This window comes from Lampetra fluviatilis, chromosome 44 (genome assembly GCF_964198595.1).
Source record: "Lampetra fluviatilis chromosome 44, kcLamFluv1.1, whole genome shotgun sequence".
NCBI classification, from domain to species: domain Eukaryota; kingdom Metazoa; phylum Chordata; class Hyperoartia; order Petromyzontiformes; family Petromyzontidae; genus Lampetra; species Lampetra fluviatilis.
In genome coordinates, this window is record NC_136318.1 from 8752135 (window position 1) to 8779919 (window position 27785).

At 44.7% G+C, this 27785-nt stretch overlaps 1 protein-coding gene and 3 non-coding genes across 8 annotated transcripts; 3 read left to right on the top strand and 1 right to left on the bottom strand.

Annotated features, from left to right (window-relative positions):
• Positions 1 to 1271: 1271 nt before the first annotated feature.
• LOC144947400 (U4 spliceosomal RNA) lies at positions 1272 to 1412 on the bottom strand. The gene has a single exon (XR_013640056.1). It is a non-coding gene; the product is annotated as a U4 spliceosomal RNA (small nuclear RNA).
• A 951-nt stretch (positions 1413 to 2363) lies between these two features.
• Positions 2364 to 2504, top strand: LOC144947395 (U4 spliceosomal RNA). The gene has a single exon (XR_013640052.1). It is a non-coding gene; the product is annotated as a U4 spliceosomal RNA (small nuclear RNA).
• Positions 2505 to 3758: 1254 nt separating this feature from the next.
• LOC144947396 (U4 spliceosomal RNA) lies at positions 3759 to 3899 on the top strand. Its single transcript, XR_013640053.1, has one exon. It is a non-coding gene; the product is annotated as a U4 spliceosomal RNA (small nuclear RNA).
• Positions 3900 to 4894: 995 nt separating this feature from the next.
• On the top strand, positions 4895 to 15814 carry LOC144947359 (uncharacterized). 5 transcript variants are annotated; one of them, XR_013640034.1, is made up of 10 exons: positions 4904 to 4979; positions 5377 to 5605; positions 6229 to 6338; positions 6460 to 6523; positions 6872 to 6939; positions 7536 to 7638; positions 9670 to 9788; positions 10701 to 10849; positions 12480 to 12668; positions 14909 to 15814. XR_013640034.1 is itself a non-coding variant. In XM_078876635.1 (9 exons), exons 2-9 carry the CDS (start codon positions 5542 to 5544, stop codon positions 12583 to 12585), a joined length of 783 nt encoding a protein of 260 aa, XP_078732761.1. In that variant the 5' UTR covers positions 4895 to 4937; positions 5377 to 5541; the 3' UTR covers positions 12586 to 15814. The 5 variants fall into 5 exon arrangements, 4 of the variants coding, with proteins under 4 accessions (XP_078732761.1, XP_078732760.1, XP_078732763.1 ...); XM_078876635.1 differs by having other exon boundaries at positions 4895 to 4937; positions 12480 to 15814; XM_078876634.1 differs by having other exon boundaries at positions 12480 to 15814.
• Positions 15815 to 27785: the final 11971 nt, after the last annotated feature.

Consider the following 27785-nt stretch of genomic DNA (forward strand, 5'->3'; position numbering starts at 1 on the left):
TATTAACACGTTCTACTTAATATACTTTTTAAATAACAATGACACTAGTTTAAAGCGATTTGAAGCATGTTTTATTTTGTGTGGGGGGGGGGGGCAGAGCTTTGTGACGTCATATTTGAGGGGGGTTTGACTTTTTGTGACGCCGTGTGACGAAGGGGGGGGGTAAAAAATCGTACAAAATGGCGTGACGTCATTTATGGACGGCCCCTTCGTACAACGCCGCTTATCATTTGCTCACGCCGCTGCCGTCTCAAATCTGTTTTGTACTTTGGCTTCCTCTGCGACGCTGGCCAGAACCGCCAGATGTTATTACGTTCGGTGAGTCCCATAAGCGCGCGACCTTTTAATCGATAATCATTTGGGGCGGTTATCGAGTTAAGAAAGTAACCTTAATTCTGTACTCTTAGGTTTTTTTCGGTAAAGTCACGTAGGTAAAAATTAACCCGTAAAAACAAAGTTTTTCACTATAAATCCTTTATATGCGTGGCGGCTAGAGAGATGGCTGCCACCTATGGGTCAGATGATTGCCTGCCACCATTAAGCAATTGGTAATTACATATAAAAAAAAATTCCTAAAAACTGTAAAATTTTGGAAAAAATTTTTTCACGAAAATTAATTGTCACGCACAACGAGTCTGTGTGCAAAATGTCAGCTCGATTGGATCACGGGAAGTGGGTTAAAAAACGACTGAAAGATTTGCACGGTCGTAAGCGCGCAAGCAAGTGAACTTACTATAAAGGATTTAAAAAATAAAATTAAAAGTTAATAAAAGTAATAATGGGAATAAAATCAAATAATAAATCACGACGTTTCGGAAGCAACACAAGTCTCCGTCATCAGGTGGGACCGTCACAGCTAAAATTACTGCATCAAGTGAGGAAAATTTCAAAAGACCAGCCCTTAAATACAAGTTAAGGGGGGAGGGGCTTATCTGAATGTGGTAACCAGGGAATGGAACGTGGGGGTGGTGGGCGGGGCTACAAGAGAAATTGGTCAACGTCGTCATGTGCAAGAAAACAATCGGTGTACCTCGACCTAAACCGACGTTGGTTGAGAATCCAAACACAAAAAAGCAATATTGTTAAACGCTGGGGATGTCAACACTCGGTAAAGTAGAAAAGTACCTGTCAAATAAGATGGTACAAATATGTGTAGTTAAATCTTTTTTTTTACCTACGTGACTTTACCGAAAAACCTAAGAGTATGAATCCTTGCAGTCACGAAAGCTTCAAATCTAGACTTAATTCTGTACTTTGTTAAGAAAATAAAGCTCCCGAAGGAGCTTGCAAAAATTGCCGACACTGACTATATTGCAAGTCAGCGTGGCGGGGTATTGGGAAAAGTTTTCAATTAGCAATAATCGCGCCTCGGATAAACCTCATTGGCTACGATACTGCCACTGCGCAAAGCTGGTTTGTAGTCCCCGACCGCTCCACTCTTAGGCGACGTGGCTATACCTCAACGCTATGGGGTCAGTCTAATGCTAAATTAAACACGTAAATAATACACACGCAATTTCAATGCCTACTTTAATACAATAACTATTTCGGTGCATATATATCCACTCGGAAATTAAAACTATAGGTGTTCAATTATATTACTTGCAAGGAACTTGCAATTGTATACGAGGCCATTTGTCGCAATGGCTTCTGGGAGGCATGTATTCGCTCCGCCACCTACCGGATTGTATTGGGTACAGCCACATTTGGGACACTTGGTACAGAAACGATGTTAACCTACAGCCGAGACACAAACGCATCGTTTGTACACGGCAATGCGCATTTGTCGGGCGGACAATACCCGATTGGTGGGGTAGAGTATGAGTCCGTAACTCTAAACATCACTGCTGGCGTGTGGGCTATAGGTGACGTGTGAAAAAATAAAGTTTTATATTTTTTCTCATGAGCAACATACAGCCACGGTGCGACTTCTTGCTTTTAAGTAGTGTTGGGACGATAACATCTACTTACATTTTTTTGCTGCGAACAAACGACATTCTTCAACACTGCCATGGCTTTATTACCCGCAGACCTTTCTAAACAAACAGGAAAGCGAACACCCCTTCCAAGTCTCTTTGTAACGTGCCGATTGAGTCACCAAAGCAGCCCCAACCATCACCTCCCGCCTGTCTAGCGGCGACTCTTGAGAAGAGGTACGAGACATAAGCACATTAAATTAGTCGAGTAATTGACGACGGTTTTTCATTCAGTGTCGAAATAGATCAACTCAAAATCTTTATTGTATTATGTAAGCAAGTAAAATGTTTTTTTATAGATGGTTATTTTTGCATTCGCGACTGACCCCATAGCGTTGAGGCACAACCGCGTCGCTTAAGAGGGAGCGGTCGCGGCTTTAACAAACCAGCTTTGCGCAGTGGCAGTATCGTAGCCAATGAGGTTTATCCGAGGCGCGATTATTGCTAATTGAAAACTTTTCCCAATACCCCGCCACGCTGACTTGCAATATAGTCAGTGTCGGCAATTTTTTCAAGCTCTCTCGAGAGCTTTGTTTTTAACAAAGAAGAGAACGCGGTTCTAGCGTGGCAAAGTAGGCTTGCAATCAACAAGTATTCTCACCCGATCTCACAACAGACGCGGTGGTCTAAAACAATGTGCTACCTGCGATGTTTACTAGTTTTCATCATCGAATTGCTATCACAATCTTTCCGGCTCAAATCTCACCCCCGTGCAGCAGTTGAAACAGTCGAATGCGGTGGGGGTTAAACCCGCTCCGACTCGTTCCATCCCGAACAGGCATTTCATCGCTTCACTGATGCGAGTCTCATTATTTTAAGAGTGCCTCGCTACATTGGGATGTTTGGCCAAGTACATTTATTAGGTTCCGGCATGATGCGTGGGATAACAGTGCAATCTTACTGGACATCTGTAAAAAAGTGCTTTTTAGCTCATCGGATTCCTCAAATATATACTTTTTCAACCAGGAGAAAAACCCTCCACCTATACGCAAGGGAGGCAAATCACCACTCATCTACTGGCCACCACGAAGCCTCACATATGCAGTACACCCATTTACGTGCTAACCTGGCTCAATGCCGCTTAGCTTCTGCCATTTGACAAGATCGGGTAGAAGTTTAGGATCATCTGGTTATATGCTACATGTTGGCTTCTGCTATGGGCAAAGGCACTGTTGTTGTAATGAGGTTACACCATTACAAATGTATTTGAAGGCAACAACGATCAGGAAGGAATAAATGGTCTTAAAGTGACATGGAACCTGTATTTTTATTACATCCGACTCATCCTGGATTAAACAAGAAGCAATTCAGCAATACAGAAATGACATTCACAGCACACATCTTGTTAGCAGAATTACCAGGACACACGTAAAACAAGACACGACATTCTTGGACACATTTACAGTGACAATCAGTAGTACAGTGATGCGAAATGAAGAAATCATATCTGCAAACGTTATTCTTAGGCATAAAAAACATTTACAACATATTACTTTGTTTTAAAATCTTTGCAAAGTAGGCCACTGCATAAGAAACAATCCACGTGAATCCGCAAACGATAATTGCCTAAACGTTATATTTGCAAGCCAATAAATATTTACGTTAAATCATCTGCTGTTAGGATTGGTGAACAGTGAAATGTTAGAACTGAAAGTTAAACTTCACAAAGTCGAGTACAGCACTATCACTCATAGCAATGTTTCGTTACGCATTCGACTGGACCCATGGCGTTAAGGCACAGCCGCGTCGCTTAAGAGGGAGCGGTCTGGGCTTTAACAAACCAGCTTTGCGCAGTGGCAGTATCGTAGCCAATGAGGTTTATCCGAGGCGCGATTATTGCTAATTGAAAACTTTTCCCAATACCCCGCCACGCTGACTTGCAATATAGTCAGTGTCGGCAATTTTTTCAAGCTCTCTCGAGAGCTTTGTGACCTAACAAAGTGCAGGCTTTTCTGTTGCAGAGGTGGACCCACGGCGCAGTGGTTTACCGTGATGACCAATGGGCAGCTGTTAAAGATTGTCTTCTCGGTCGGGCTAATCATTGAATTGCTTGACTTAAAGCTTTCGTGGCTGTAGGAATTAATATTCTTTGGGTCTTTCGGTAAAGTCACGTAGATAGGTTGAAAGAAAGTAACAAAAAGCCACGACGTTAAGATCGCAACACAAGCAGTCATCGTAGTTTTTGGTTATTTTGCTATTTTCTTTGAACCTATCTACGTGACTTTACCGAAAGTCCCAAAGAACACTGAGTTGCTTTGAGAGTTTGTTGGACTGTAACCTAAGTATTTGTTATTCTTTTATATATTTTATTATTTCCCTTCTACGCGACTTTACCGAAAGAACCAAAAATATGAATCCCTGCAGTCACGACAGCTTAAAATCTAAATTTGTAACCTTAGTAGTATTTTTATTCAAACGTTGCCGGATTTAAAAAAATACGTAAGCAAAGGCTTTCTCATCATTTTAAGACTGCCAAACCGAGTACGTAATTAACTATGTTCAAACTTGCATTGTCTTTGTTACTGCCTTTTGGCGTTCTCTGGTGTGGTACTGGTGGTGAGACGAGGCCATGAAGAAGCCTGTCTCTGATGGAGGCCAATCAGTTTCAAGCACAACGCGTAACATCACGCCGTATTTGCATGTTTCGCCACAAGTGCGTGTGGTGACTGCAGTACTTGGTGCCTTACAAAGGGTACCTATTTGGTGTTTGAACATAGTAAGAAGTGTTTTATTGCCAGAAAGGGTTAACTGGCCAACAAGAAGAACGTCCCATGGATAGAAATCGTTTCCCAAACGCGACGACCCTAAATGGACTCGCCGCGTAATTGGTCGAGCAAAGTCACGTGGGGTCGTCACTTTTCGAGTTGCCATGACGAGAGAGGACCCGGCCCACGTGACCTTAACCGGGCCTCCTCATTGGGCAGAGCCAGCGCCCCCCCTCCCCCGCGTGGGGTTGCCACGGTAACGCGCAAGGCGATGGTGGAATGCGTTTAATGGCTTAAAGTTCGTCCTAATTACGCGAAAATCGCACGCTTCGCCACGTTCGCTTTCTGCACGCATTGTTTATTTCTCACCTTTGGGGTATTTTGCCTACAATTCTCGTCGTGGCGCAGTATAATCGCTTAAAATCCCCGCAGGCCTTGTCTAGGATGCTAGGCCTGCGTCTATTCTGATCGCGCTGTGCAAATCGATACATTGTCGCGAACGGAGCGTCACGTTTCAGTGCAATAATAATAATTCAGTGCAATAACAATCATTTACGCCGCGGTGAATGTAGCGGCCGCTCGTGGCTCCAGTCGGGGTGGGGGTAGAGGAGAGAGGGGCGGTGTTGAATCTTTAACAAGCAACATGCGAATGGCCAAGCGTGGGTTCTTACACTTCGATTCTCCTTATGTTTCAGCGTAGGAATCAACATTTAAGAGACGCGTCCTCACCGTTGCCAATACCCTGGCTATTATCTCCTCCACCGCCCTACCGGGGGGGAGGGCAGGTATCCCGCAAGCTCTCCGGGCAATGGTTGATCGCCTAGACTTGTTGTTGTCCCTGCTTTGAGCTTCACCTCGCCATGACTGCAATCGCCAGGAGCGACCCACTTAGAGTGCCTCACACCTACGACGCTCATTGTCAAGGTGAACCCCTCGGTCGGTCGGTCGGTCGCAATTCAACGTCTCCCCCCCCCCCTGCCCCCCCCTCCGAAACCATCGCTGAGTGCGGCACATGGTGATGCGTTTGTTCCACTTTGTGTTTGATGCCATCTCCGTTGCTGCTGATTGAACCGCACTTGGCAATTACCCTCGTTGTTTGATTGTTGGACGGGACTTTTTATGGCATCATAATGATAGCCAGATAAGGCTCATTGAGTCTGATTTTGTGTTGTTTTTTCAGGAGGGTCATGTATTTGGATATTTGCCCAGTTCCATGAGTGAAGTGTGGCATTGTGTGAAGATTCTGGAGTAATCCCCGGAGCTTTACCCTCCCATACACGTTTTACATTAACGGAGCTTAGCCGCTTTCCTTCTGAGATGTGATGAGGTCACGGTGATTCTATCACGATTAGCAAGGTGCCTAAGGCAGTGTATGTAAAGTTGCCTGCTTAAGTGTCCGCGTTTGGTTGTTTGCGAAGCTGAATTGAGTATAAACGACGCTTAGAACAGTCCATGAACGTGGTGGGTGACAGGCCGATCTAATGTCGTGAGTGAGTGAATGATGGCTATGTACTACTTCTGACTGCCCGTGTTCTGCCCTTGTTTAGTGGAGGTGTGCATTCAGGAGCCGTGCTCTGTCAAGTATCTGGACGAAAATGAAGTGTCCCAACGTATTCTTGCACTTTGCTTCAACCTTGACCTCCTCATCCGCACCGAGGTCTGCTATGTTTATTCACCATGTACACTTGGTCAACATTTGTCAGTAATTTAATGCGACCCTTGGGGTGTACGTGTGCCCAAGAATAATAAGTGTGTCATTGGTTGATGTCCGTTCATAGCTGCAACAACAGCAATCGTCATTGGAAACCAGCCCTATAGAGTCAGATGCTTTTCAAGCGGAGGGTGAGTGCATGAGCCCCCATTTTTTGAAATGCATTAACATTTTCACGCGTCTGGCAATTCAATGAATTGTTATGGTTTTGAATAATTATTTCTTTTTAAAAAAATGTGTTTCATTTTTTTCTTGAACATTTGACTGTTTCATTTTATTTCTCGTATTTGTAACATTAGCATATACTTTTCATACATTCTTACACGTGATTTGATGCATGTACCGTAACGTGAGGTTTCAGAATCAATAATTCTTAATTCGAAGACGTTGTCACATAGTTGTATAGTGTTAACAAATTGTGCCTTTCGTTAGGTCATTAGGTATGTTACATTGAACCACTTATTTTACCTGTTATCTAGCTGCGGATGTTTTAGAAAAAATAACAAGGACACTACAGCATCTGCCTCCACCGGTTCCTGAGCTTGAGGTAATATGTTCATCTTTTTATGGCTGTTAAAATGGTGCTAAAAAATGTAACATCAGTATAAATATAATTCCAGCAGATGGAGCTGTTTACATTGACATTTCATGGGTTTTCAATGTACCCCTTTCGTATAATAAGTGGCCTTTATTTAAATAGAAATTGTATCATCAATAGGATGAATAATAATTTATGTTTGTGGTTGAGATCAAGGGAGATTTAATTTGGAGATTCAAATTCACATTGCCTTCTTCCACCTATCTAATTAATCTTTAATTTTCCAAACTTTTTTTCCCACATATGATACGCATAACATCAAAACTGTATTATTCTCATGACTGTCTAAAGGTTAGCGCGACTAAGCTGTGTGTGTGTCTGGTGGCATCTGTGTGTTAGCATAACACAATACAAGATGGGGGAGCGATTAATGCCCACCAAGTGTCTTCCGTTCAGTTTGTTAATTCATAACTACAGGTCATATTTTATCTTTAAAAAGTCGTTATCAATTTACATTTCTTTACATTTCAGCGTTATTGTCCTTGCCTTTTCCATTTAATGCCTTGTGTTTGAGAAGAGTGACATTTTGGCACTTGCAACTTCAGGATTATCTGGACAGCCGTGGTCTCTCGCTCTTCTTCCCCCGAGTGGAGGTTTACATCATCCACGGCCGGCCTGTAGACATGCTGGAGCAGCCTCCACTTGACGGTGCAAACTGCAACATTTCGAACGTTGGCTTGAATCGGTCATGCCCGCTTTGAAGTTTAGTTGCAGTCAATTCTCAGATTATCTGGGATAATTGAAACTATTTTTTTACGATTTTTATTTTACCAAGCAAGGTCCACTGAGCTATTATATAGCTGTTTTTCAGAAGCGACCTGCCCAAAAATGATAGCTCAACAAATTGGCTTCATGTGCAAATGTATAGCAGACAGATATTCTAAACACATATTGATTCTAAGTGCGGAGGGAAAAACTGGAGGACCCGGAGAAAAATCCATGTGGTCACAGGCAGATAGACATACAAATTCCAAATATACAGACATCAGGGTCAGGATCGAACCCACGGCCTCCTGTATACCATTTGAGGTAGATATCATTATAATGGGTGGGATGACCCAGAAACATAAGTAATTTAAGCTATACACATATCTTAATTGTTTACATACGTAGAAGGGAGGGAGAAGACAGAACGTGGTGTCTGATTTTATTGTGATGGGCTTACTTGAAGCGTTTGTGCTCACGTGGAAACTGAGTCACAGGCCCTCGAGGAGTGAGAAGCATCGAATTAATAAGCGCAAGAATGAAATGATAATTGGTTTTTTACCCTTTTATCTGGCAACAAAACTAACACCTTTTTTACAAGGAGTCATGTTTGCATAGACCACAATACCTGCAGTCATAATGCAAACAAAAAACATAACTCTGATAATGTATGCAACTGTCCTTGAAGTTGATTGTCTCGGGTGTGAAGTTATGTTTTTTGTTTGCATTATGACTGCAGGTATTGTGGTCTATGCAAACATAACTCCTTGTAAACAAAAAGGTGTCAGTTTTGTTGCCAGATAAAAGGGTAAAAACCCAATTATCATATTTTTTACTGGCAAATGAGGTTCCAATTGCGCAAGAATGAAGTTATATACGTTTCTGCAAGCACAGTTAATTCGCAACTTGTGTAATGTGCCCATGGATAACCTAGACTTAACCGCACTTTGTGAACCATTTAGTAGGGAACACAGCATTTTTGGTCAGCTGTCAGTTTTGCGGCATATCTCTAGGCATCATGTGCAATGCTTGCACATCATTTTCCAGTGTGTAGTCTTCCATATTTTTTGATGTGCTGCTCGAGACGCTTGATGATTGATCTACGCGTTAAACTGTGCTTAAGGTTGAAAATTAATGATCTTGCACTGTATTGCATTTTGAGCAATTTATATGTGAGGATTTTGTAGTCTTTTTTTCACAAATCTTGACTTAGAGCTTTCGTGACTGCAGGAATTTAATGTTCCTTGGGTCTTTCGGTAAAGTCACGTAGATAGAAAAAATAATAACAGCAAAATAATAAAAATGAAAAAATAAAGTGAATGAAACACAAAAAAACTTTTATTATTTTTCATTCACGTTATTTTCATTTTTATTATTTTGTTGTTATTTTTTCTATCTACGTGACTTTACCGAAAGACCCAATTTTTTTTTGTTTACAAATGTAATGGTAAATGTTATATAGGCATTGCTTTATGATGTGTTTTGTTGCGTGCAATCATTGGTGAGATCGGGTTATAAGACCTTTTGATTTGCTACACTTGAGAATCCAGTGTCATTCTGAGTGGTCGCCTGGATTCGAAACCGGATTCCAATTTCAGCGGCGCTGCCTCAACCACCCAACAGACTCAAGGCACTTTGTGTTATAGTCTACATAATAGTACAGTAAAACCTTTGATTGCGAGTAACTTGGTCTGCGAGTGTTTTGCAAGACGAGCAGATTTTTAAAATAAGTATAAATTTGATAAACGAGCGAGGTCTTGCAATACGAGTAGTACGTATATACGTTTTATCTGCCGAGCGTCACGTGATCACAACTGATATACGAGTGCTTTGGATTACAAACACGTTTCCGGAACGAATTATGCTCGCAATCCAAGGTTTTACTGTACCTCTTCAGTTGCACATCTTTTTTTTCATGAAGCTTCAAAATCTCCACGATTAACTGATGGTGTTATGTAAAAAATATTTTTTCAGATTACTTCGAAAACGTGTGCAGACTAAATCAGATACTGGTTCTTAGTCAGCAGTTGCAAGGCGATGTATATCAACTCAATAGGCATAAATATATCGCACATCGCATCGCCGTTCTCTATGTAAGTATTAAAAGCAACTCCCTACATTTTACAGGGTTGTGGTTAATGAGGTTGAAATGGTCTCGTTTTTAAAAGAAATATAAATATATTCGTCTGTATGCACAAAAAAGACATGGAACAATTGAATAAAACCAATACTTACGTTGACAAAACCTGTATAAGATTGTGTGCATAATAATTGATTATTTATATTCGTAAATGTTTTATGCGCTCAGTTCACGAGATATTTTTCATGCACCAGAATAGCAAACAGAAATGAGTTTTGAATCGTTTTAAAGTGGGACAATTCATCAAATCTCTGGGGGGAGAATGGGGTGCATGCATACATGCCTTCTGCACAGCACATTGCATTCCTTCATTTATCTTGGAGTAGCTATTCAGATCAGTAGGGAAATACGTTGTTAAGGTAGCACTCATTACACACAAAGTGCTTGCCACAAATGAACCACAATACATTGCTGATCTCGTAGAAGGAGCATACGCCATCACTTGAACTCCGGTCATCCTTGCAGCAGCGGGTTTTGGCGTACCATTGAACGAAGACGGTTACCGCATTGCGCGCTTCCAGATCCGCTTCTGCGGCCGTCTGGAACGCTCTTCCGATATTAGGAAGCCACTGGAGCTGTGCACTTTGAAATTTTGATTGAAAATGTATTTCTTTTAGAACGGCATTTTGTGTTTAGTTTGTTGTTCTTCACACCGATGAGCACGGTTGGCTACGTATGGTGCGAAAGAAGTGAAACATCCATGCATGCTGTTTAAAATCCAAGCATTTAGGTCAGGCATTTTACATCAACTCCACGCACGTGCATGTGCTACCGATACGCATAGCTGCATTTTATAGTTCACATAAATTTGTATATATAAAAATAACAGTACGGAATGATCAATAAATGTGTCCGTGCTTTTCAGCGAGCGATGCACCAGATGGGAGACGTCGCCCTCCTGGCTGCCTACAGGAGAGACGTAGAAGCTCGCTTCCCCAGAATTAAAGCCTGCCTCAGTGTGGAGGAGCCCGGGGAAGGCCCACCACCGACGCTCCCAGACCACCACGCCAAATGGTACGTCGCGCTGTTAAGGTGAAACGGTTGAACTTTTCTGCGCAAGAGTGAGTGTTGGGATCGGGGATCAGAATCTTTATTTAGACTCGGGGAGGAATGCGATGAGCTATGAAGCTATTTTTCACAGATGTCCAGTATGGGCGAGTCATCAGGTTACAACAACAAACAATACAAAAAGCTATCGGAGTGCACAATAGAGAACATGATAAGCATATTCTTAGTTCTTTCGGTAAAGTCACGTAGAAGAGAAACAATAAAATAATAAAAATATAAAACAAAATTCTCACGACGTTTCGATTGCAACACAAGCAATCATCAGCAGGTGGTTGCTTGTGTTGCAATCGAAAGGTCGTGAGAATTTTATTGTTTTATATTTTTATTATTTTATTGTTTCCCTTCTACGTGACTTTACCGAAAGAACCAAGAATATGAATCCTTGCAGTCATGAAAGTTTTAAATCAAAACATGATAAGCAATTAACTAAATCTAAATGAATAATAGATACATTAATTACACAAACAAAGTAGCACATTCATATAAGACATATTTAACAAATTAATTATTTATACAAGTCCGATTTATCAAGATTGGGCAAGGCAGCAAAAACAACAACAAAACGGTCCCAGGCCACACCAAGATAACACCACACAACAGGAGCCCCTCAATGAAATGGCACACGAATGGCCGTGCACACCAGGTGCTCTCTGCTGGAGAACCTCGTGTGTGGCGGAGGCCGAGCGCCCGGGTCGAGCTCAGGGCCACACGGCTGCGTCAGATTCCACCGATGCTGTCGAGACTTGGGGATGGCAAGGCGGGGCTCGCTTGGGAGCCGTGCCATAATGATCCCCAGGGGTTGGTGCCAGAGGGTGGGTGTTACTGAGCGCCGTCTCGGCATACGCTTCCACACTTGGCTTTCCTGAATGTAACTTTGTTGTACTCTCAAAATGTTGAACATTCTGTCGATCATAAACTCTGCTGTTTGTTGCTGCTGTTTTGCAAGCCGGTTGCTCATGAATGGCCCATTCAGTAGAGGCTAGGAGGCCCTGCTCTGTCATTGTGCCTGTGTGGCCCAGCCCAAAGGATGTTCACCGAGCTTGGGAGGGATCTTGGAAAGGAAGTGCACGTGTTTAACACCTTCATCTACCTGCTGATAGTTGATAAGACATCTCGAGTGAGGATTCACAATCGGCCAATCACTCCATTCGACAATTTTTCCGACTCTTAAGGGATGCTTATACTGTGCTAAAAAAACGTACGGTACTTGTTGTTGCTCTGGAGACCCGAGGAGATCGATGATTGATGTTGGGTCGCCGCGTCGGTGGCATCCGCCGCGATTTCTCACTCAGCTGAGCGAGCTGCGTGAAGGTTGCCATCTTCCACACCGTTGTTTCTTGAGTTAGAATATTATTTTAAAATATTATTGTATTTTTTTCATCACAATTTTTAAAGTACAAAGAGGCGTTGTGATTTATTTTATTTATTATAATTTTTTACCGACGTGACTTTACCGAAAAAAACTAAAAGTATAGGCATCGTCATTTTTATTTTATTTTACTTTTATTAATTTTGATTTTTTTACCTACGTGACTTTACCGAAAAACCTAAGAATATCGTCATGTTTGTATTGCAGGCTGTTGCAGCTGACAAGTGGGCTGGTGAAGAGTCTCCTGTCCCTGCCCTACGAGCTCTCTGAGGGGCTCTCTCCAGCAATGGCTCTGCTCTCCCACACCTCCTGATAGTTCAACATTGGTTTTCTGGCTGCTGCAGTGGTGGCTGCCCGTTGTGCAATGCGAGACACCGGGTCTTACGCTTGTGAGAGGTAGAAGCAACACAAATGATAATGCCACTGCCCTCTGATGGACATTCACACTGCAAGTAGACAAATATGCATGAGATGAACACAACAAGCCACACAATTTATTTGTAAAATGGCTATGAAATTATTAATTGCTTGTCTTCAAATGGGGAAAAAGCCTCACCACTCATACTTGCAAACATAATGTTGGCATTGACATTGATAACACTGGGCAACAAAAAAAAAAATTCTGGCCTGGACTTTTGCAGCTGTGTTAGACTAATTTCAGGGTGCTGATTCCAAATCTGATCTCAGATTTGCTCTATCACATCATTTTTATGCTATCGGCATACCCCATTGTCATTGATTTTACCTGAAATTAACTCTGTCACTTATGATTGAAAGTTGTTGCGAGTCAGTGACTGCTTTAGTGTTAAAATATGGTGCTGTATTTTTAGGATAGTTTGGTTATAATATAATTTTATGTAGATATCCACATTTATTTAATATTTTTCTTCTGCAGTTTGTATTGAAAATGCAATATTTGATATCTCAAAAACCTGCCAGATTTGGAATCAGCACCCCAAAATTCCTTAAAACCGTTGGAATACCTTATGCCAGAAAAAGTGTGTTGACCAGTGTATAATTTGTCATTGTGGTCCTTTCACCACTTAGCGGGATTTATTTAAAACAAATGTGCGTGAAAGTGCTACCTCTAGGCCATGTAATACAGATTAGTGAGAGGAGATATGTATGAGCGTAGCCAGCAACTCCGTGCAGTTGCGCAGTCACTGCACGTTGCTGTGTTATTGTAAGTATAACATTTCCGAATTATAATGTAGTACAATGAGTTGCAGTACAAAAGCAAGTTTTAGATTGTGAGTTCAACTAGTTTTGCTAACGTTCCTTGACCGGTGTGTTGTGTGTGAAGGACTGGGTGTTTCTGTGTGAGTTTAGTTTCTTGTACAGTTGATAGAGTGCAGATCTGGCAGATTGAGAGAGTGGGGATTTGCCACTTAAAGAGGGTGCAGGTTAGACCTCTTAAAAGGGAACTGCACTGCATTAAAAAAACGAGGGGCAATTGTGCATTACTTGAGGATAGTTAAATATATGCTTTGAATTCATTAAAAAGCATATTTTACAAATCCTGCCAACGTGTTAATAATGGTTTGTTATTTAGTATAGTTTAGTATATACGAATACACGATTTCGTCGTCAAAATTGGTGTATTTTTGTTCTTATAAAGGCCTACACGCACTGAATTTTAAACGAAATCTAAGGAATATAATCCTGTCACCAGTAGTCATTTGCACCAGAATTTAAGTAGATGGGATCCATCATCAGACCCCAGTACGTGCATGTGCACAGTAGCCGCAGTGTAAAATTGTTCCACTAGAGGGCAGCGTGGTGTTACATTGTTGTTGCTATTTTTCTTAGGTTTTTTCGGTAAAGTCACGTAGGTAAAAAATAAAAATTAATAAAAGTATCAAGTGATACAGCTATCGTGCTGTGACTGTTCCACATGAAGACGGAAGCTTGTGTTGCCTCCGAAACGTCGTGATTTTTATTTTTATTTTACTTTTATTAATTTTTATTTTTTACCTACGTTACTTTACCGAAAAAACCTAAGAATATGAATCCTTGCAGTCACGAAAGCTTCAAATCTAGAATTGTTGTTGCTCTCACAGTCGTATGTGGCCATTGGTTTTAAAGCTGTGAATGCACGTGCTCTGGGTGCTGGAAATTTCACCCCACATTTGAGAAATAATAAATTTGAGATAATGCAATGTTGAGGTGCAAGCTCCATGCACTGTCAGGCTTAAAGAGAGGGATGTGTGTAAAACTCTGTTCATGGAAAATAATGTTCCGTGCAATTTTGAGAAAATAACATTCTCCGACACTGATTTGTTAGCACTGATGGGGCTTTGTGTCTTACATTGATTGCACGGTATGACGCTTGTCATTTCCTTACAGGAGTGTTCTTCGGCTATGTTTTTTTGTGGGCCACTTAATAATATTAGCATGTGCTGGCGATGTCTCGCACAGGCATGACATCGTACAGTGTCGTGATGGACTGACATCCGTATGTGTGACTTCTAATCTGTCTTATCTCCAGGACTCGGCTCACTCGTTTATCTCGCTTTCGTCTCATCTTCATCTCTTGTCTACAACTCTATTGTCTCTTATCTCTCGTTTATCTCCTTCACCTAACTCATCTGTATTTCATCTCACTCGCTAATCTGCATGACACTGCTACGCGGTAGCATGTTTCTCGCCACTTCTTGCAGATGTTCGCGGCTCGGTTCCAGTGGCCGCCCTGATAAACACATTCCTGCGGAGGGAGCTGGTAGGAACGTTGGGTTGATCGGCCAATGGTCAAGGTCAACGGCGGCGTGGCCTATTCCGCAAATATGCCCGACTGTGAGGGCGGGCACAAGCCGGCGTGAGTAGGTTAAACGTTGAGTTTTATAAGGGCACCACGGGGTGACCAGCCCCTCCCCACCCAGCCCCTCCCCACCCAGCCCCTCCCCACCCTCCCCACCCAGCCCCTCCCCACCCAGCCCCACCCTCCCCACCCAGCCCCTCCCTCTTCCCCCAGCCCCAACCCCTCCCATTTTTGGATGCAGGACGGACGGACAGAATAATCCCCTGTGGGCTGGTGTAACCAGGAGGTTCCTACCAGTGTCACTGTGGGTGTCATTACCGTGATGTCGCTTTACTCCGTCAGCGCAGTGGACGTTAGAGAGATCCCCCCACGTCATGCGCAAGAGTAGGTCATTATGTCAATTACCTGCAGATCGTCCAATTGGGATTGTACGTAACAATTGTTGCCCTCTTCTGGAACACTGTCCCAGGATACTCTTGCAATTGAGACTATCCTGGTTACTCTCTTCGAGTCCTCACCTGGTGAACAAAATTTACTTGAAATGTAACTTTGTCTTGGTGAGCGAAATCTCTCGCTGGGCCAGCCCACAGGCCACCATTTCGAGAATATTGCCTTATGCAACATTCACAAGTATTTTATCATCATATCAAAATGTCTTAAACTGCACTTGCAAATATGCAAACTGTATACTGTAATGTACGTATATTCCTAAACGTTGATAATCTTAATGTAAACATCGTTGTAAACATTCATGTGTATATTTAATAAAATGTTTTATTATTATTATTATTGCCCGTCTGTTAGTGGCGCACAATCACGCTCATGAAGTTCAATTACAAACTAAAATTACCATAAAGTTGTGTTGCTCTTAGGGACTTGCCCAATAGTAAACTGGCCATTTGATGGTAGGTTTGCCCAAAACGTGCAGGCAGCCCAGAGTACCAAGGATAACATATATTTGCAAATGTCAAAATGCATTTTGCCCTGACAGCAGGCCCCGTTGGCTTCCATCCTGCTAATTCAACATTTCTGAGAACCAACCCACTTGGGAAAGTGTTTCAGAATCCATTCATATGCATGAGATTTCTTCCTTGTTTTAGTTGAAAGGTAATATTGATTGAGCAGCCTTCAAACAACGTTCAAAAAATGCGTGGCAATTTCTAATTTTATGCTATCACTGTTGTGGGCCAAGTGCAGGTCTCATCCCAAGGCAATGCATTGACTGTAAAAAAAATATACAATCACTTAAAGTTACTGAATTATTTAATTCTTACACCTCGAGCAGTCAGAATCTGCCCATAGGTTTACAATGTCTCCCCCAATGTTCTACAAAAACGATAATATGAATGCTCTAGATTATTCCAACATTTTTTCTTATTAATGCTCCTTTGACCTGACCAACGTAATCATTGAGTTAAAATAAAAAGATTCACGCCATTAAATGTCTGAAAAACAATATGCACCAAAATATGATAATATATAACAAAAAAAATTATTGGAAATATAAATGTGACCTTTGCATGTGGAGCTACTGGGAATTTATTTGATTTTTAATACCATTTGACGACTCCCAAATCGCAGTCCTCATGCCCCCTTATCACCAACCACGCACGAGCCAAGAACCTCTTCGTTTGCTCCCTCCCACCACTGCCAATCTCACTGCTCGCACTCACCAATCTCATCATTTCATCTCGCCACTCGCTCGCCAATCTTAATTACCCTCTCAGTACTCACAAATCTCACCCCATGCATCTTCTCACCACTCGCCAATCTCGTCAATACCCTGTCATCACTCGCTAATCTCGTCACACCCTCTCCCATCACTTACTCTGACCCTCTCACCACTCATTCGCCAACCTAATAACTCACCACTTACAAATATCACCGTGCACCAATCTTGTCCATACCCTGCCACAGTTCACGACTAATCACACCCTCTCTGCACTCATCAATCTAGTTGCTCGCTCTCAACTCGCCCATCTGCACCACTCATCTCTGCGCACTTGCCAAGCTCACAACTTGCGTGGAGGCAGGAAATCGTGGAGTGGCTCCTTCACAACCTCAGCTCCGGTTTGGGACTCGGGAGTGTACCGAGTGACCCCAGCTGAGCGAGAATGACCCCAGCTCCACTCCAGTTGTAAAAACTCCACTTGCACCTCCAGGGCATCGGAGTCAGAGCTGGAATCTGTCTGCCCATCCCAAATGTGAACCAATTAGATACAAACAACGTACACGAATAGAAATAAGACTAGATTCTGACACGCAAAATGTGATGCATTTATCGTGAACGAGAAGAATCTGTGTTGATGAAGAATCGACGCTAATGTTATGCGGTACGGTACAAAACTGAGAGACTGGGTTTTTTCCCATCAAGAAATAAAATAGAGAACATCGTGTCTTCTTGGTTCTTTCGGTAAAGTCACGTAGAAGGGAAATAATAAAATAATAATAAACATAATAAAATACAATTCTCACGACGTTTCGGCCACAATGCAAGCAGCCGTCCTCAGGTGAAGAACAGGGCTGTTGGAAAGACAGCGTCCGAATGAGACGGACGCTGTCTTTCCGACAGCCCTGTTCCGAATTAGACGGACGCTGTCTTTCCGACAGCCCTGTTCTTCACCTGAGGACGGCTGCTTGCGTTGTGGCCGAAACGTCGTGAGAATTGTATTTTATTATGTTTTATTTTTATTATTTTATTATTTCCCTTCTACGTGACTTTACCGAAAGAACCAAAAAGATGAATCCCTGCAGTTACAAAAGCTTTAAATCAAAATCGTGTCTTCTCTAAATGTGGAGTCGTGTTTTGACAACACTGGGCAACTATCATTTTCAAAGTCATTACACGTATCAAATTCACATCGCAACGGAAAAGAATAATGTTCCAGACAAACGTGGAGTTAAATCGAATGTGACAACCCGTAACCTCGTTTAGCAGTCCATTACATTTGTATTATTGTCATTGTATTACACATTTATATATTACACATACTTTTAATATCGTTGAATGGTCGGTGTGAAATCTTTCCACTAACAGCCAAAATCCGGGTATCGGATCTCAGCGCCTGGAAGCGTTAACGATAATATTTGCAGTGGCATTGAACACTCGTCCTGTGCAAGCAAAGAAGCCAACCCTTGGTCATTTGCCGACTTAAGTTTTTGGCCAGACGGTGACTGAGCCTTCGTTTAAATTAAACGCTCCCAAGTAATATGTACTAAACATACACCAAACGTAATAATGTGCTGCTTTACCACGAGACTTTCTTACGTGTTTTTTTAAATTTTGCTCTTACTTTAACCGCTCACTCTCTTGTCCTAAACACGAGTGAGCCTATTCCATCGTCGTGTTATAGCTTTGCCTCTGAGCAAGTCGCCTTGTCAGCGCCCCATCTTGTCAGACCTCAGAAGCGAATCAGGATTTTTGAGCTCGCCTCGTGCTTGGATGGGCGACCACTACGCGTGGACAGGCGTGATGGGCTGTTGCCCCGTGGATCGAAGAGGAAGGACCGTGGAACAAAACACGTTGCAATGCACATCTATGTTCCCACATCTGCACCGGCCCACCTTTACCAACCTGCATTGGCCAGCACGGTGAAATATGGTCAAACAGCCCTCCAGACCAGCAAGGTGTACGGGGAGGGGGGTCAAAGGGCTGAACTGTACACTGTTTAAACCTTTAAGCAAGTGTGTCCTCCATCTACTTTGAAGAGTGCACCTTTATATTGACGCGATCTAACCCAACAAAAACCTATTATGGATAACACTTGCCCGCTTCACATACAGTCTCTGTTATTTATATTTCTCCGTGAAATCCCCGCTATAGACGTGGTTAAAAAAAATAAAGGCAGCTCTGAAGAAATCAGTCACCAGTGTCAGGATGATTTTTTTGTTGAAGTCAAATTGCGTCGTGAATGCGAGTAATGGCCCTGCTACTCGTGTACAATATTTATTTTCCTGAATTTGCCACAACGACGTATCGCAGTTCGTATCCTATGAACAATTGTGACAACTTTACGAATCTAAGTAACGTTCACAAATGGGTGGAAATTGCTCTGGCGTGTTATACGCAGCCGGTGCTAAGTGGTCACGTGTTGCGAAGGCTCTCGGGTTGAGCCCAGAGGCCGCCCCGATTAATGCTGCGACCGAATTAACCGTGAATAGACTACACGCCGTCTGCTCCACGACGGATGTTAACGATCATGTGGCGTTATTTGAAAAGGAGTAGGCCGTCTGTTTGCTGAGTCATCGTCTAAAATCAGTGGTTCTTAACCTTTACTGCAGCTTTGCGCCAGTTTGGTTCACAATCTTTAAAAAAAGATGTATAATGTTGTTAAATACATAGGTTTGATGAAACAAAGTAGTTGTACTTACGTGCTTAATTTGTCTTTCGATGATTTACCTTCAAAAAAAATCTGGCATTTCTGCGTGATGCACCCCAGGTTAAGAACCAGTGATCTAAATTTACCAAATTAAACAGCAATATATATGCAATAAATTGGGTGAAAATACGAAGCAATTTCGTTCCCGAGCCAACATTGTACTCATCTGTGAAACATATCATCTTCGTGATAGCCCCCTGCGCTAAGAATGGCACGAATACCAAATATGTGAATCACAATAAACGTCTCTTCTTGTACCAGGCCACCTTGCAAATTCCAGAGGCTTGAAATGAAATTGCATTCGAAACTTTATAATTGCAGATTTTATTGCATTCGACTTTTTTTACAAACAGTCTGCGCTGACCGCTACAGAAGCCTTCTCACAATAGAGCCATTCATATACTACATTTAGAAGCATTAAATAGGCAAATTGTATTTCACGCAGAACATCGACCATTGACATCCCTGCACAAAGGGAACCAATTTTTCCCCCGGTAGCGATAATCATCGGTGGCTTCTCTTAGTCGAGACTGTCAGCCCGTGTTCCCATCACCATGCACAGGATATATGATGGACTTTGACGGGATAATTGCATATTCGCTGAGGAGCCGTGACTGTTCTTCACTCGGCCGTGAGTGGCACTGACTGAGCTCAATAAAAAAAATATACATTTTACGGTAACTTAATAGGAATGTAGTTACTCGAAGCCAGAATCTGTTGTGGCAACATTGAGTTTCATTCCTTTGCCCAGGTTTTTTTTTGCGGTTGTGCGGCGCAGTTCTCCGATGTGTTGACGCCGGCGTCGTACGGCACGGTGTGTGTGTGTCACGTGTGGCAGCAGCGCGTGTTGGGAGCTTCTTCAGGAACTGACATTAAAAACCGACACTCGAGAGACTCCCTCTCAGAAGGTGCAGCAGCAAAAACGTCGGACATTGTGCCAACCGAACCCGGTCCAACCGGAATACACATCGGAAAGCGATTGAGTTTCATTCAGCAGTGGACGGAACATGACCCGTGATCAATAAAATACAAGTGACCTCGGATAGTGTCTGTAGCACGAAGCTACACGTGTACCAATATGTGGATATAGATGTCTCCCGGCCATATGAATGTGGAATTTTCACCCAACGGGTTCAGGGCTGCCAAGAGAGAGAGAGATCAGCGCTGCCCCGTTGCTCACCTCGGCAAGGCAAGGCTCTTCGACTTATTCAAATTGGCTGTTGGAAACAAAAACAAACGCGAAACGAAAGAATACATTCAGCGACGCTTGGAGGAAGCGACAATGCCTGCAGATGTTTGGTTAATGCACGGCAATGCAAGGGCTCTTGCGGCTGAGTGCTGGTCACCTGATCCAAAAACAACTCTGCTGAGAATCCAGTGTCGACAAACTCATCACAGATTGCGGGGGGGGGGGGGGTAGCGGTTAGCGCGCTGCGCTACAACCCCGGAGACCCGAGTTCGATTCCCGCTCACGGCCAAACCAGTGACGATTATCTGAACCGGTCCTGGGCCTCCCCTAGGTCTACTCAGCCTCAAATGAAAACCTGGTGCGGTGTGTAAAAACATCGCCACTGGGGAGACAAAGGCGGCCGGGCGTGGTGCTGGCCACCCACCCCCTCGTGTGCAGCTCCGGCCTTCATAGGTGCTCGCAAACAGCACTTGACCCAACAGTCTGTGAAAGCTACACAGGGGATCTTTGTCTTTTGGGTGCACTTACATGGGACACTACACAAAGTCATCTTCACCGACATCTAATAATTATAATAATAATTATTATTATTGTTTAACGCATTCCATTATTAGTTGTAGCAATGCAAATCGGCCCGTGCAGAGATCGATGCTCAAGGTGAATTGTTTCACTGCAGGATCGCGAGAAATCGCTTCGCCTTAAGTCGGCCTTCATTCAGCAGTGGATTGACCAGAGCTGCTGCTGCTGATGATGATGACGATGATTATTAATCATTGGAATTTTTACAAAGTCATACATATAGTGCGTAAATACCTAAAGCATCTCGAGGCAATCTTATTAAGCAAATATCGCGTTCAGGGCAAAATTAAACAATCCAAAATATCGATAAAAAAAAGGAGTTGGGCAGATTTTGCAGCGGCACGATTCTGGGACACAAGTCAAAATCGGCTATCGGCAACCCCACCGAGACGATGATGACATTAAATATATTGGCCGGATGAAGAGCAACGTTTCAGTCTGTATCCAGATTCATTTAGCAAGAAAAATGGCTTCGGTTGTGCGGTGGATTGCTTCAATGCCTTCGTTGATTTTTTTCGAGTTCAGAGCAGTTCATTGCCATTCATGCGGTGGATGGTCCGCTCAGTGTTTCCACAATCCGTTGTGGTCCGTATGAATGCACTGTGATGTGTGTGTATGTATGCTGAACCTCTCTCGTACCGTACGAAGCCAACCGTGCTAAGACATGAACTTTCAATATAGATCATGTAAAAGTGCACGTAGCTCCAGTGGCTTCCTAATATCGGAAGGGGAGAGCGTTCCAGACGGCCGCAGAAGCGCATCTGGAAGCAGTGACCGCGTCTTTGTTCGATGGCCAGCCACAAGCCGCTGCTGCGAGGATGACCGGAGTTCACGTGATGGTCGATGCTCCTTGACGTGATCATCGAGGGGTGCAACAACGGAGGCAACAACGCCTCTAAGTTATGTAGCCAGGGTGAGAGTAACGGTGGGGGGGGGGGTGCGTTGGACGGAGACGGAAGGGCAAAGGCTTGGGGTGAAACTCGGGAGCTATTGATAGCTAACTACTCAACAACGGCGGAAGAGGAGACAATGGAAGGAGGCCTTGGGTCTGGTTGTGGAGAGGAGAAAAGATTCAGCGTTGGGGATAACCAGGAACTGGGGGGGGGGGGGGTGCATTCCATGCATCATGGGCAGCAGAGGACGTAGTTCAGGCTCGGTAAATACACATTTATACTTACGCGATCTAACCTAAAACCCTTTATAATGAACTAGCGGCAAGTACCCGACTTACACACAGACATCGACCCACACACATAGAAACACATCGACTTACACGTACACACGCACATCTGGACTCACACAGACAGACATATAATGAATAGGTAAATACATAACGCCTTTCATAGTTGTTCATGATATTCTACGCACATATCAACACGGCCAGTTAACTTTGAGCTGATGCGGCAGTCTCTGTGCATGCTTTTAACTTAACTCGTCCAGAACATGCCCCCCCGATCTCATCAGATCGCAGAAGCTAAGCAGAGTTGAGCCTGGATAGAGCTTGGATGGGAAACCGCCGTGCATGGAACAGGAATAAGAGGCTGCGGTGGAACTACATCGTGGGGAGCAGAGGAAAGTTCGGTGACACGTGTTGTTGTGTCGTACTTATATGCTCCGGTGGCTCCATATGCTCTATATCTTTAGCGTGGAGAAGTTTGGTCCAATAAATTCATGTCACCGGCGTGGAGTGGGGAGGCCCTCATCCAGCAGTGGATTGACATCCCTGTATAGATATAAATATTGTTCTTGGTCCTGAATTGTAATCGAGAAAACCCCATCGTAACAGAAGGTGAGTGCCGCTGCTGCGGCTGGAAGTTCATGGACTCAGCTGCCTCGGCTACAGAGGCAGGATGAGGATCAGGAGGCGGTCCCGGTGACGATGAACATCAGGTGCAGATCCAAGCGATTGAGAACAAAACGAAGGAGCATGGCGAGGAATACGACTCCTAGGCCGCAATCATTTCGACACCATACGCTCGACCAGGACTCGCCAACACGCGGTTCCGGAGGCGAGGCGGCTCTTTCAGGGATTGCTTCGTGACGTTCATTAAGGACCCATCGTCTCGTATTCATCGCATGCATTGGAGCTTTTGAAATATTGAGGGGTTGTTTTTTTTTTTTACCGAATTCGGAAGTCAAATGGCTCTGATTGTTATTTTTGTTGCCGAGCCCTGCGCTAGACAGACACGTAGCAATATAGACACGGCAGACAGCAGATATACATATATATATATAAAAACAATATGAAGTAATTTAAAACCCTGTGGTTTCTTTGAGGACCTCGGTTCTGGCCACCACGTGTGTGTGTTACCGAGAAGCTTTTGGCGCAGACCGTAGATTAAAGTGGGAAATCGATGACCCCAGGATGGAAGGGGGATCCGTCCCAGCATCGCGCGCACACGGATGAAGGATTGCCACGGTGTGTGTGCGTTAAGGATTAAAAACTCATTACGCGCATAATCACGGCTTAGGCACGTGGAGTCTGCGGTAGGGGGAGAGTCGGGGGGGGTGGTGTGGAGACGGAAGCACGGGTGAACATTTAAGGAAAAGTAGAGAATAAATTTGATGGTCCGATTAAGGCCAGACATTTTTAGAAATTTAAAACGGCGCGTGGAAGCTTCTGAGAGACGTGTTACTCGTTAGGGAGCGGTGCGCGTGTGCTTAGATGAGTGGACGAGGCCCTCTCGGTCATAGATTGTTACGTTTCATTTGTGCTCGAAAAGTCGCACTCAGTAGCATCACGTAACCTCGAGTGGAGGAAAACTGAGACGTGAGTGGTATCGGGATATAAAAAAATGAATGGCATTTCGCCTTTTAAAATGTAAACTGTTAGCAGCATTGGCACGCCGTGATTGTTGCCGCACTCGGCTTGCAATCCAGAGGTTGCTGGTTCGAATTTCTGCATGCATGTTGAACTTCTTTCGCGCCGTACGCAGACGACCGCGCTAAATTCTCCGCCCACCCAGCAGTAAGAAATGGGTGGGTGCACCGCAGTCGATGGGCAGAGCGCATGAGTGGGTATAGTACTCTCACCTCTTACAAGACGTCTGGCCTGGCTGGAAACGTCGGCCAATTGTTTGTACGTATGTATGTTGAACTTCTTTTGCACCGTACGTTGCCAACGGTGCTAATGGGTTTGTCCGAAATACCGTCTAGATCAGGGGTGGGGAACCTTTTTTCTGCCAAGGGCCATTTGAATATTTATAACATCATTCGCGGGCCATACAAAATTATCAACTTAAAAATGTGCCTGTTATATTTTGTCAAACATTTAATTAACTCACCCCTAATATGATGGCTGGAACTGCTTCTCTTTGGTGATGTGTGTGATGTTAGCTGGTATTGATGATGTTGCTACTCGAAACTGCTTTTCCAGGTTTGCTCCTAGATTTATTAAATTTCGAGTCCCGCCTGCGGTTGCTTTGGCAGGGCCACACCAAATGATTTCGCGGGCCTCATACGGCCCGCGGGCCGGACGTTCCCCACCCCTGGTTTAGATAGAGGGGGTCTCTTCGACCTCCCCCTAATGGGGGACCATCGCACCAGCAGTGGCGTGAGCAGGGAATTGCAGGGGCTGCGCCTTTACCTCGTAGGTGACAAGATCATTATGGGCCCTCGCCCCCTTCCAAACTAACACACCATCCCCCACCCACCCGCGCCCATCCGGCGGCGTGCTTTGTAAACATCTCGCAGCATTCATTAACAGATGGCAGTGGCATCCGATCCTCCAAACCCCCCTTTGTAATCTGCCACCTCGGCGATAAAACGGCGTGACCCTTCAGGGCCCCAGACAAACCCCCCACCCCCCTTCTACCGTGGCTGTCGTCTTTTCAGGTGATGGAGACGACGATGGGGGTGGAGAGAATCCCACAAGACAATGGCATGAGCTCATTTCTTTTCTCATAAAATACCCAGATGTCAACGTTCGATCTTAAGCCTCCGCTTTAAAAAAAAAACCTAAAAAATCTAAAACACACAGCAATCACGTTTCGTCGGCTTGACCTCCTGTGTTTTGATTTAGTGTGCTGATCTTAAAGGTGCATTGAAAAATTATAATACTCCGATTGATGCTCCTGCTGTTGTGGAGTGACTCATGCAGCCAGCTATGGCTGCAGGGTTTGGTGGTACATGTTGTTTATATCGTTTAATGTGAAAATTCCGTCACAGTTCCTATGATCACTGTTTCATTGCTTTCATGGCTTTATTTTGGTGATTTCGAAAAGTTTATTCGTTTAGCCATGTTTGTTTGTTGTAGTATGGAGTAAGACTGATGGCCTTAATCTAAGTTGTCTTGTGGTTGTTGTTGTTGTTTGACTTGCATCCCACTGGGATTTTTGCACACAGCGTTGGTGTACAGTGCTTTTTCTGCAATATGTTGCTGTCTTTTCTTGTATTTTCTGTTTGCACTTAGTCACAAATTCACTTTAAGATGTTTTCTTTTTCATGTTTTTTTTTGTTTGTTGCGGTTGCACCCGATTCAAGAGCCGAATGGCTCACAGGGCTATACCTAATACATGAACTTGAACTTGAACCTCAAACGTCGCAACGCAGCGTCAGCTCGGACGCGAGTCGAACGGCGGCTGCAAATTTGCTCCAAATTTCGCGGTCGTCAGTCGGGGTGGATCCCTGTGCCCGCCGAAGCGACGGGCATCAAATGTCACGTGGAGTGGGGCCCGCGGTGGAGAGAGCGTCGGGTTTACCGGCCCCGTCGAAATGCGGCTCAACAGAGGTGCTGCCCCCATTCTGCCAGTGATGGCGGAACACGCGTGAAGCAGTAGGTCACGTGGGTTCGTAACAAGGCTGTAATTAATATATATTGGGGACATCCTCCCCCAATATATTGCTATAAAATAAATGTCTGTTTATATGATTGTGGTTATGGTTGTACTTTATTAATCCCTAATCTCTGCCATTACATATGTAGTGGTGATACGCGCTGGGTGTGTACGTCATGTGCCAGCGCGTATGTACGTGTGTGTGTGGTGACGCGCGCTGACGGGGAGGAGCAGGCGTCAGTGCGCGGGTGGGGGTAGTGCTGCTGATTGGCTGTGTGCCGGTGACGCGCTGAGAGGGAGTGATCGGGTGGCAGCGCGGTGTGATTGGTCGGGGAGTGGAAACACGCGCTGGGCGGAACCGGATCGGAGGGATAGCGCGTGGGGATTGGGTAACTGGGGAGCGGTGCCGACGTTGAGGTCCGCATCCGCTCCGTCTCCCGGGAAGAAGAGGTATATAAGGTGATGCACAGAGGAGCAGGGGGCAGAAGTGGAACCATCTAAGAATGAAGACGAAGGTGCAGAGATAGAGCCCGGAGAGGAGAGTAATGGAGAGTAGAGGAGAGTAAGGTATAAGTGTGTAGCCAGCGAGAGAGAACGGTCTACACGAGCTGAGTAATGTATAGTGTGTAGCCAGCGAGAGAGAACGGTCTACACGAGCTGAGTAATGTATAGTGTGTAGCCAGCGAGAGAGAACGGTCTACACAAGCTGAGTAATGTATAGTGTGTAGCCAGCGAGAGAGAACGGTCTACACGAGCCGAGTATGCATACGGTGTAGCCAGCGAGAGAGGAAGGTCTACACGAGCCGAGTATGCATACGGTGTAGCCAGAGAGAGAGATGCAAAGTCTACACGAGGCGAGTGGAGAGTGTAGCAGAGGCGCAGAGTCTACACGAGGCGAGAGAGGAGTGTAGCCGAGGCGCGGAGTCTACACGAGGCACAGAGAGCCGGCAGCACAGAATCCAGAGTCAAGAGAAGCGCATTGTGAAGAAGAGAGGCCACGCGTTGTATTGTTACAAGTCAAGATTTAATAAAAGAAGTGTGTTCCCGTCAAGGAGTTTCCTGCCGTCATTTTCCAATACTTCATCTGGCGTCAGAAGTGAAACGGGCTTCCAAGTATGGAGACGAGGAAGACCCGTAGGACCCACGGGATTGACCGCGAGGAAGACCTGGACGACTCGGGGCCGCTGGTGGCGGGGGGTGAGGAAGAGGACTTGCCCACGCTGCAGGGTCCGTCGACGGCGCCGGCCGAGCGACCGGGGACAGACGCCGGGCTTCGTGAGGCGCACTCCCGACTGGCGGAGCTGCTGCTCGCCGCCGCGTCCATCTTGGCGGAGATCAGCTCGTCGGGAGGAGCGGGGACGGTGGGGGACATTTTACAAGGTCGCCCCGCAGATTCCCGCCAAAACGAATGGGGGATTCCCGCCATTGCGCCTGGGCCTACTTTTGGCGGGAACGGCGAGCGCCACGTGGTGGTGGGTTCCCAAGCGCGCGCATCGACGTCATCAGCGCGCGAGGGGGTCCGCCATCTTACGTCTGCTGCTGGAGCCGCCATCTTAGACACCGACGGACAGGCGGAGAGGAACCACGAGGCGGATGACTTCATTTTTCAGCAGCGTCTGCCCACGTTGTCAGCCTTCAAGGCGGAAGGCGGAGACTGGGGCAAATTTCAGCGAAGGTTTTTGGCGCATCAAGAGATGTCAGCGTGGTCCGATGCTACGGCGCTGCGGGCGTTGCCTGCCCTGCTGGACGACGATGCGCTCGCGGCCTTCAGGTCTGCACGGAAGTCGGACCGCTCCACGCTGAAGGATGCGCTGGGTTTGTTGGCCAGGGTCT

Coding starts and splice junctions, on each gene's coding strand:
- LOC144947359 (XM_078876635.1), top strand. CDS start 5,542: ATGACTGCAATCGCCAGGAGCGACCCACTTAGAGTGCCTCACACCTAC. Junction 5,606..6,228: donor CTACGACGCTCATTGTCAAG/GTGAACCCCTCG, acceptor GCCCTTGTTTAG/TGGAGGTGTGCATTCAGGAG. Junction 9,789..10,700: donor ATCGCATCGCCGTTCTCTAT/GTAAGTATTAAA, acceptor CGTGCTTTTCAG/CGAGCGATGCACCAGATGGG.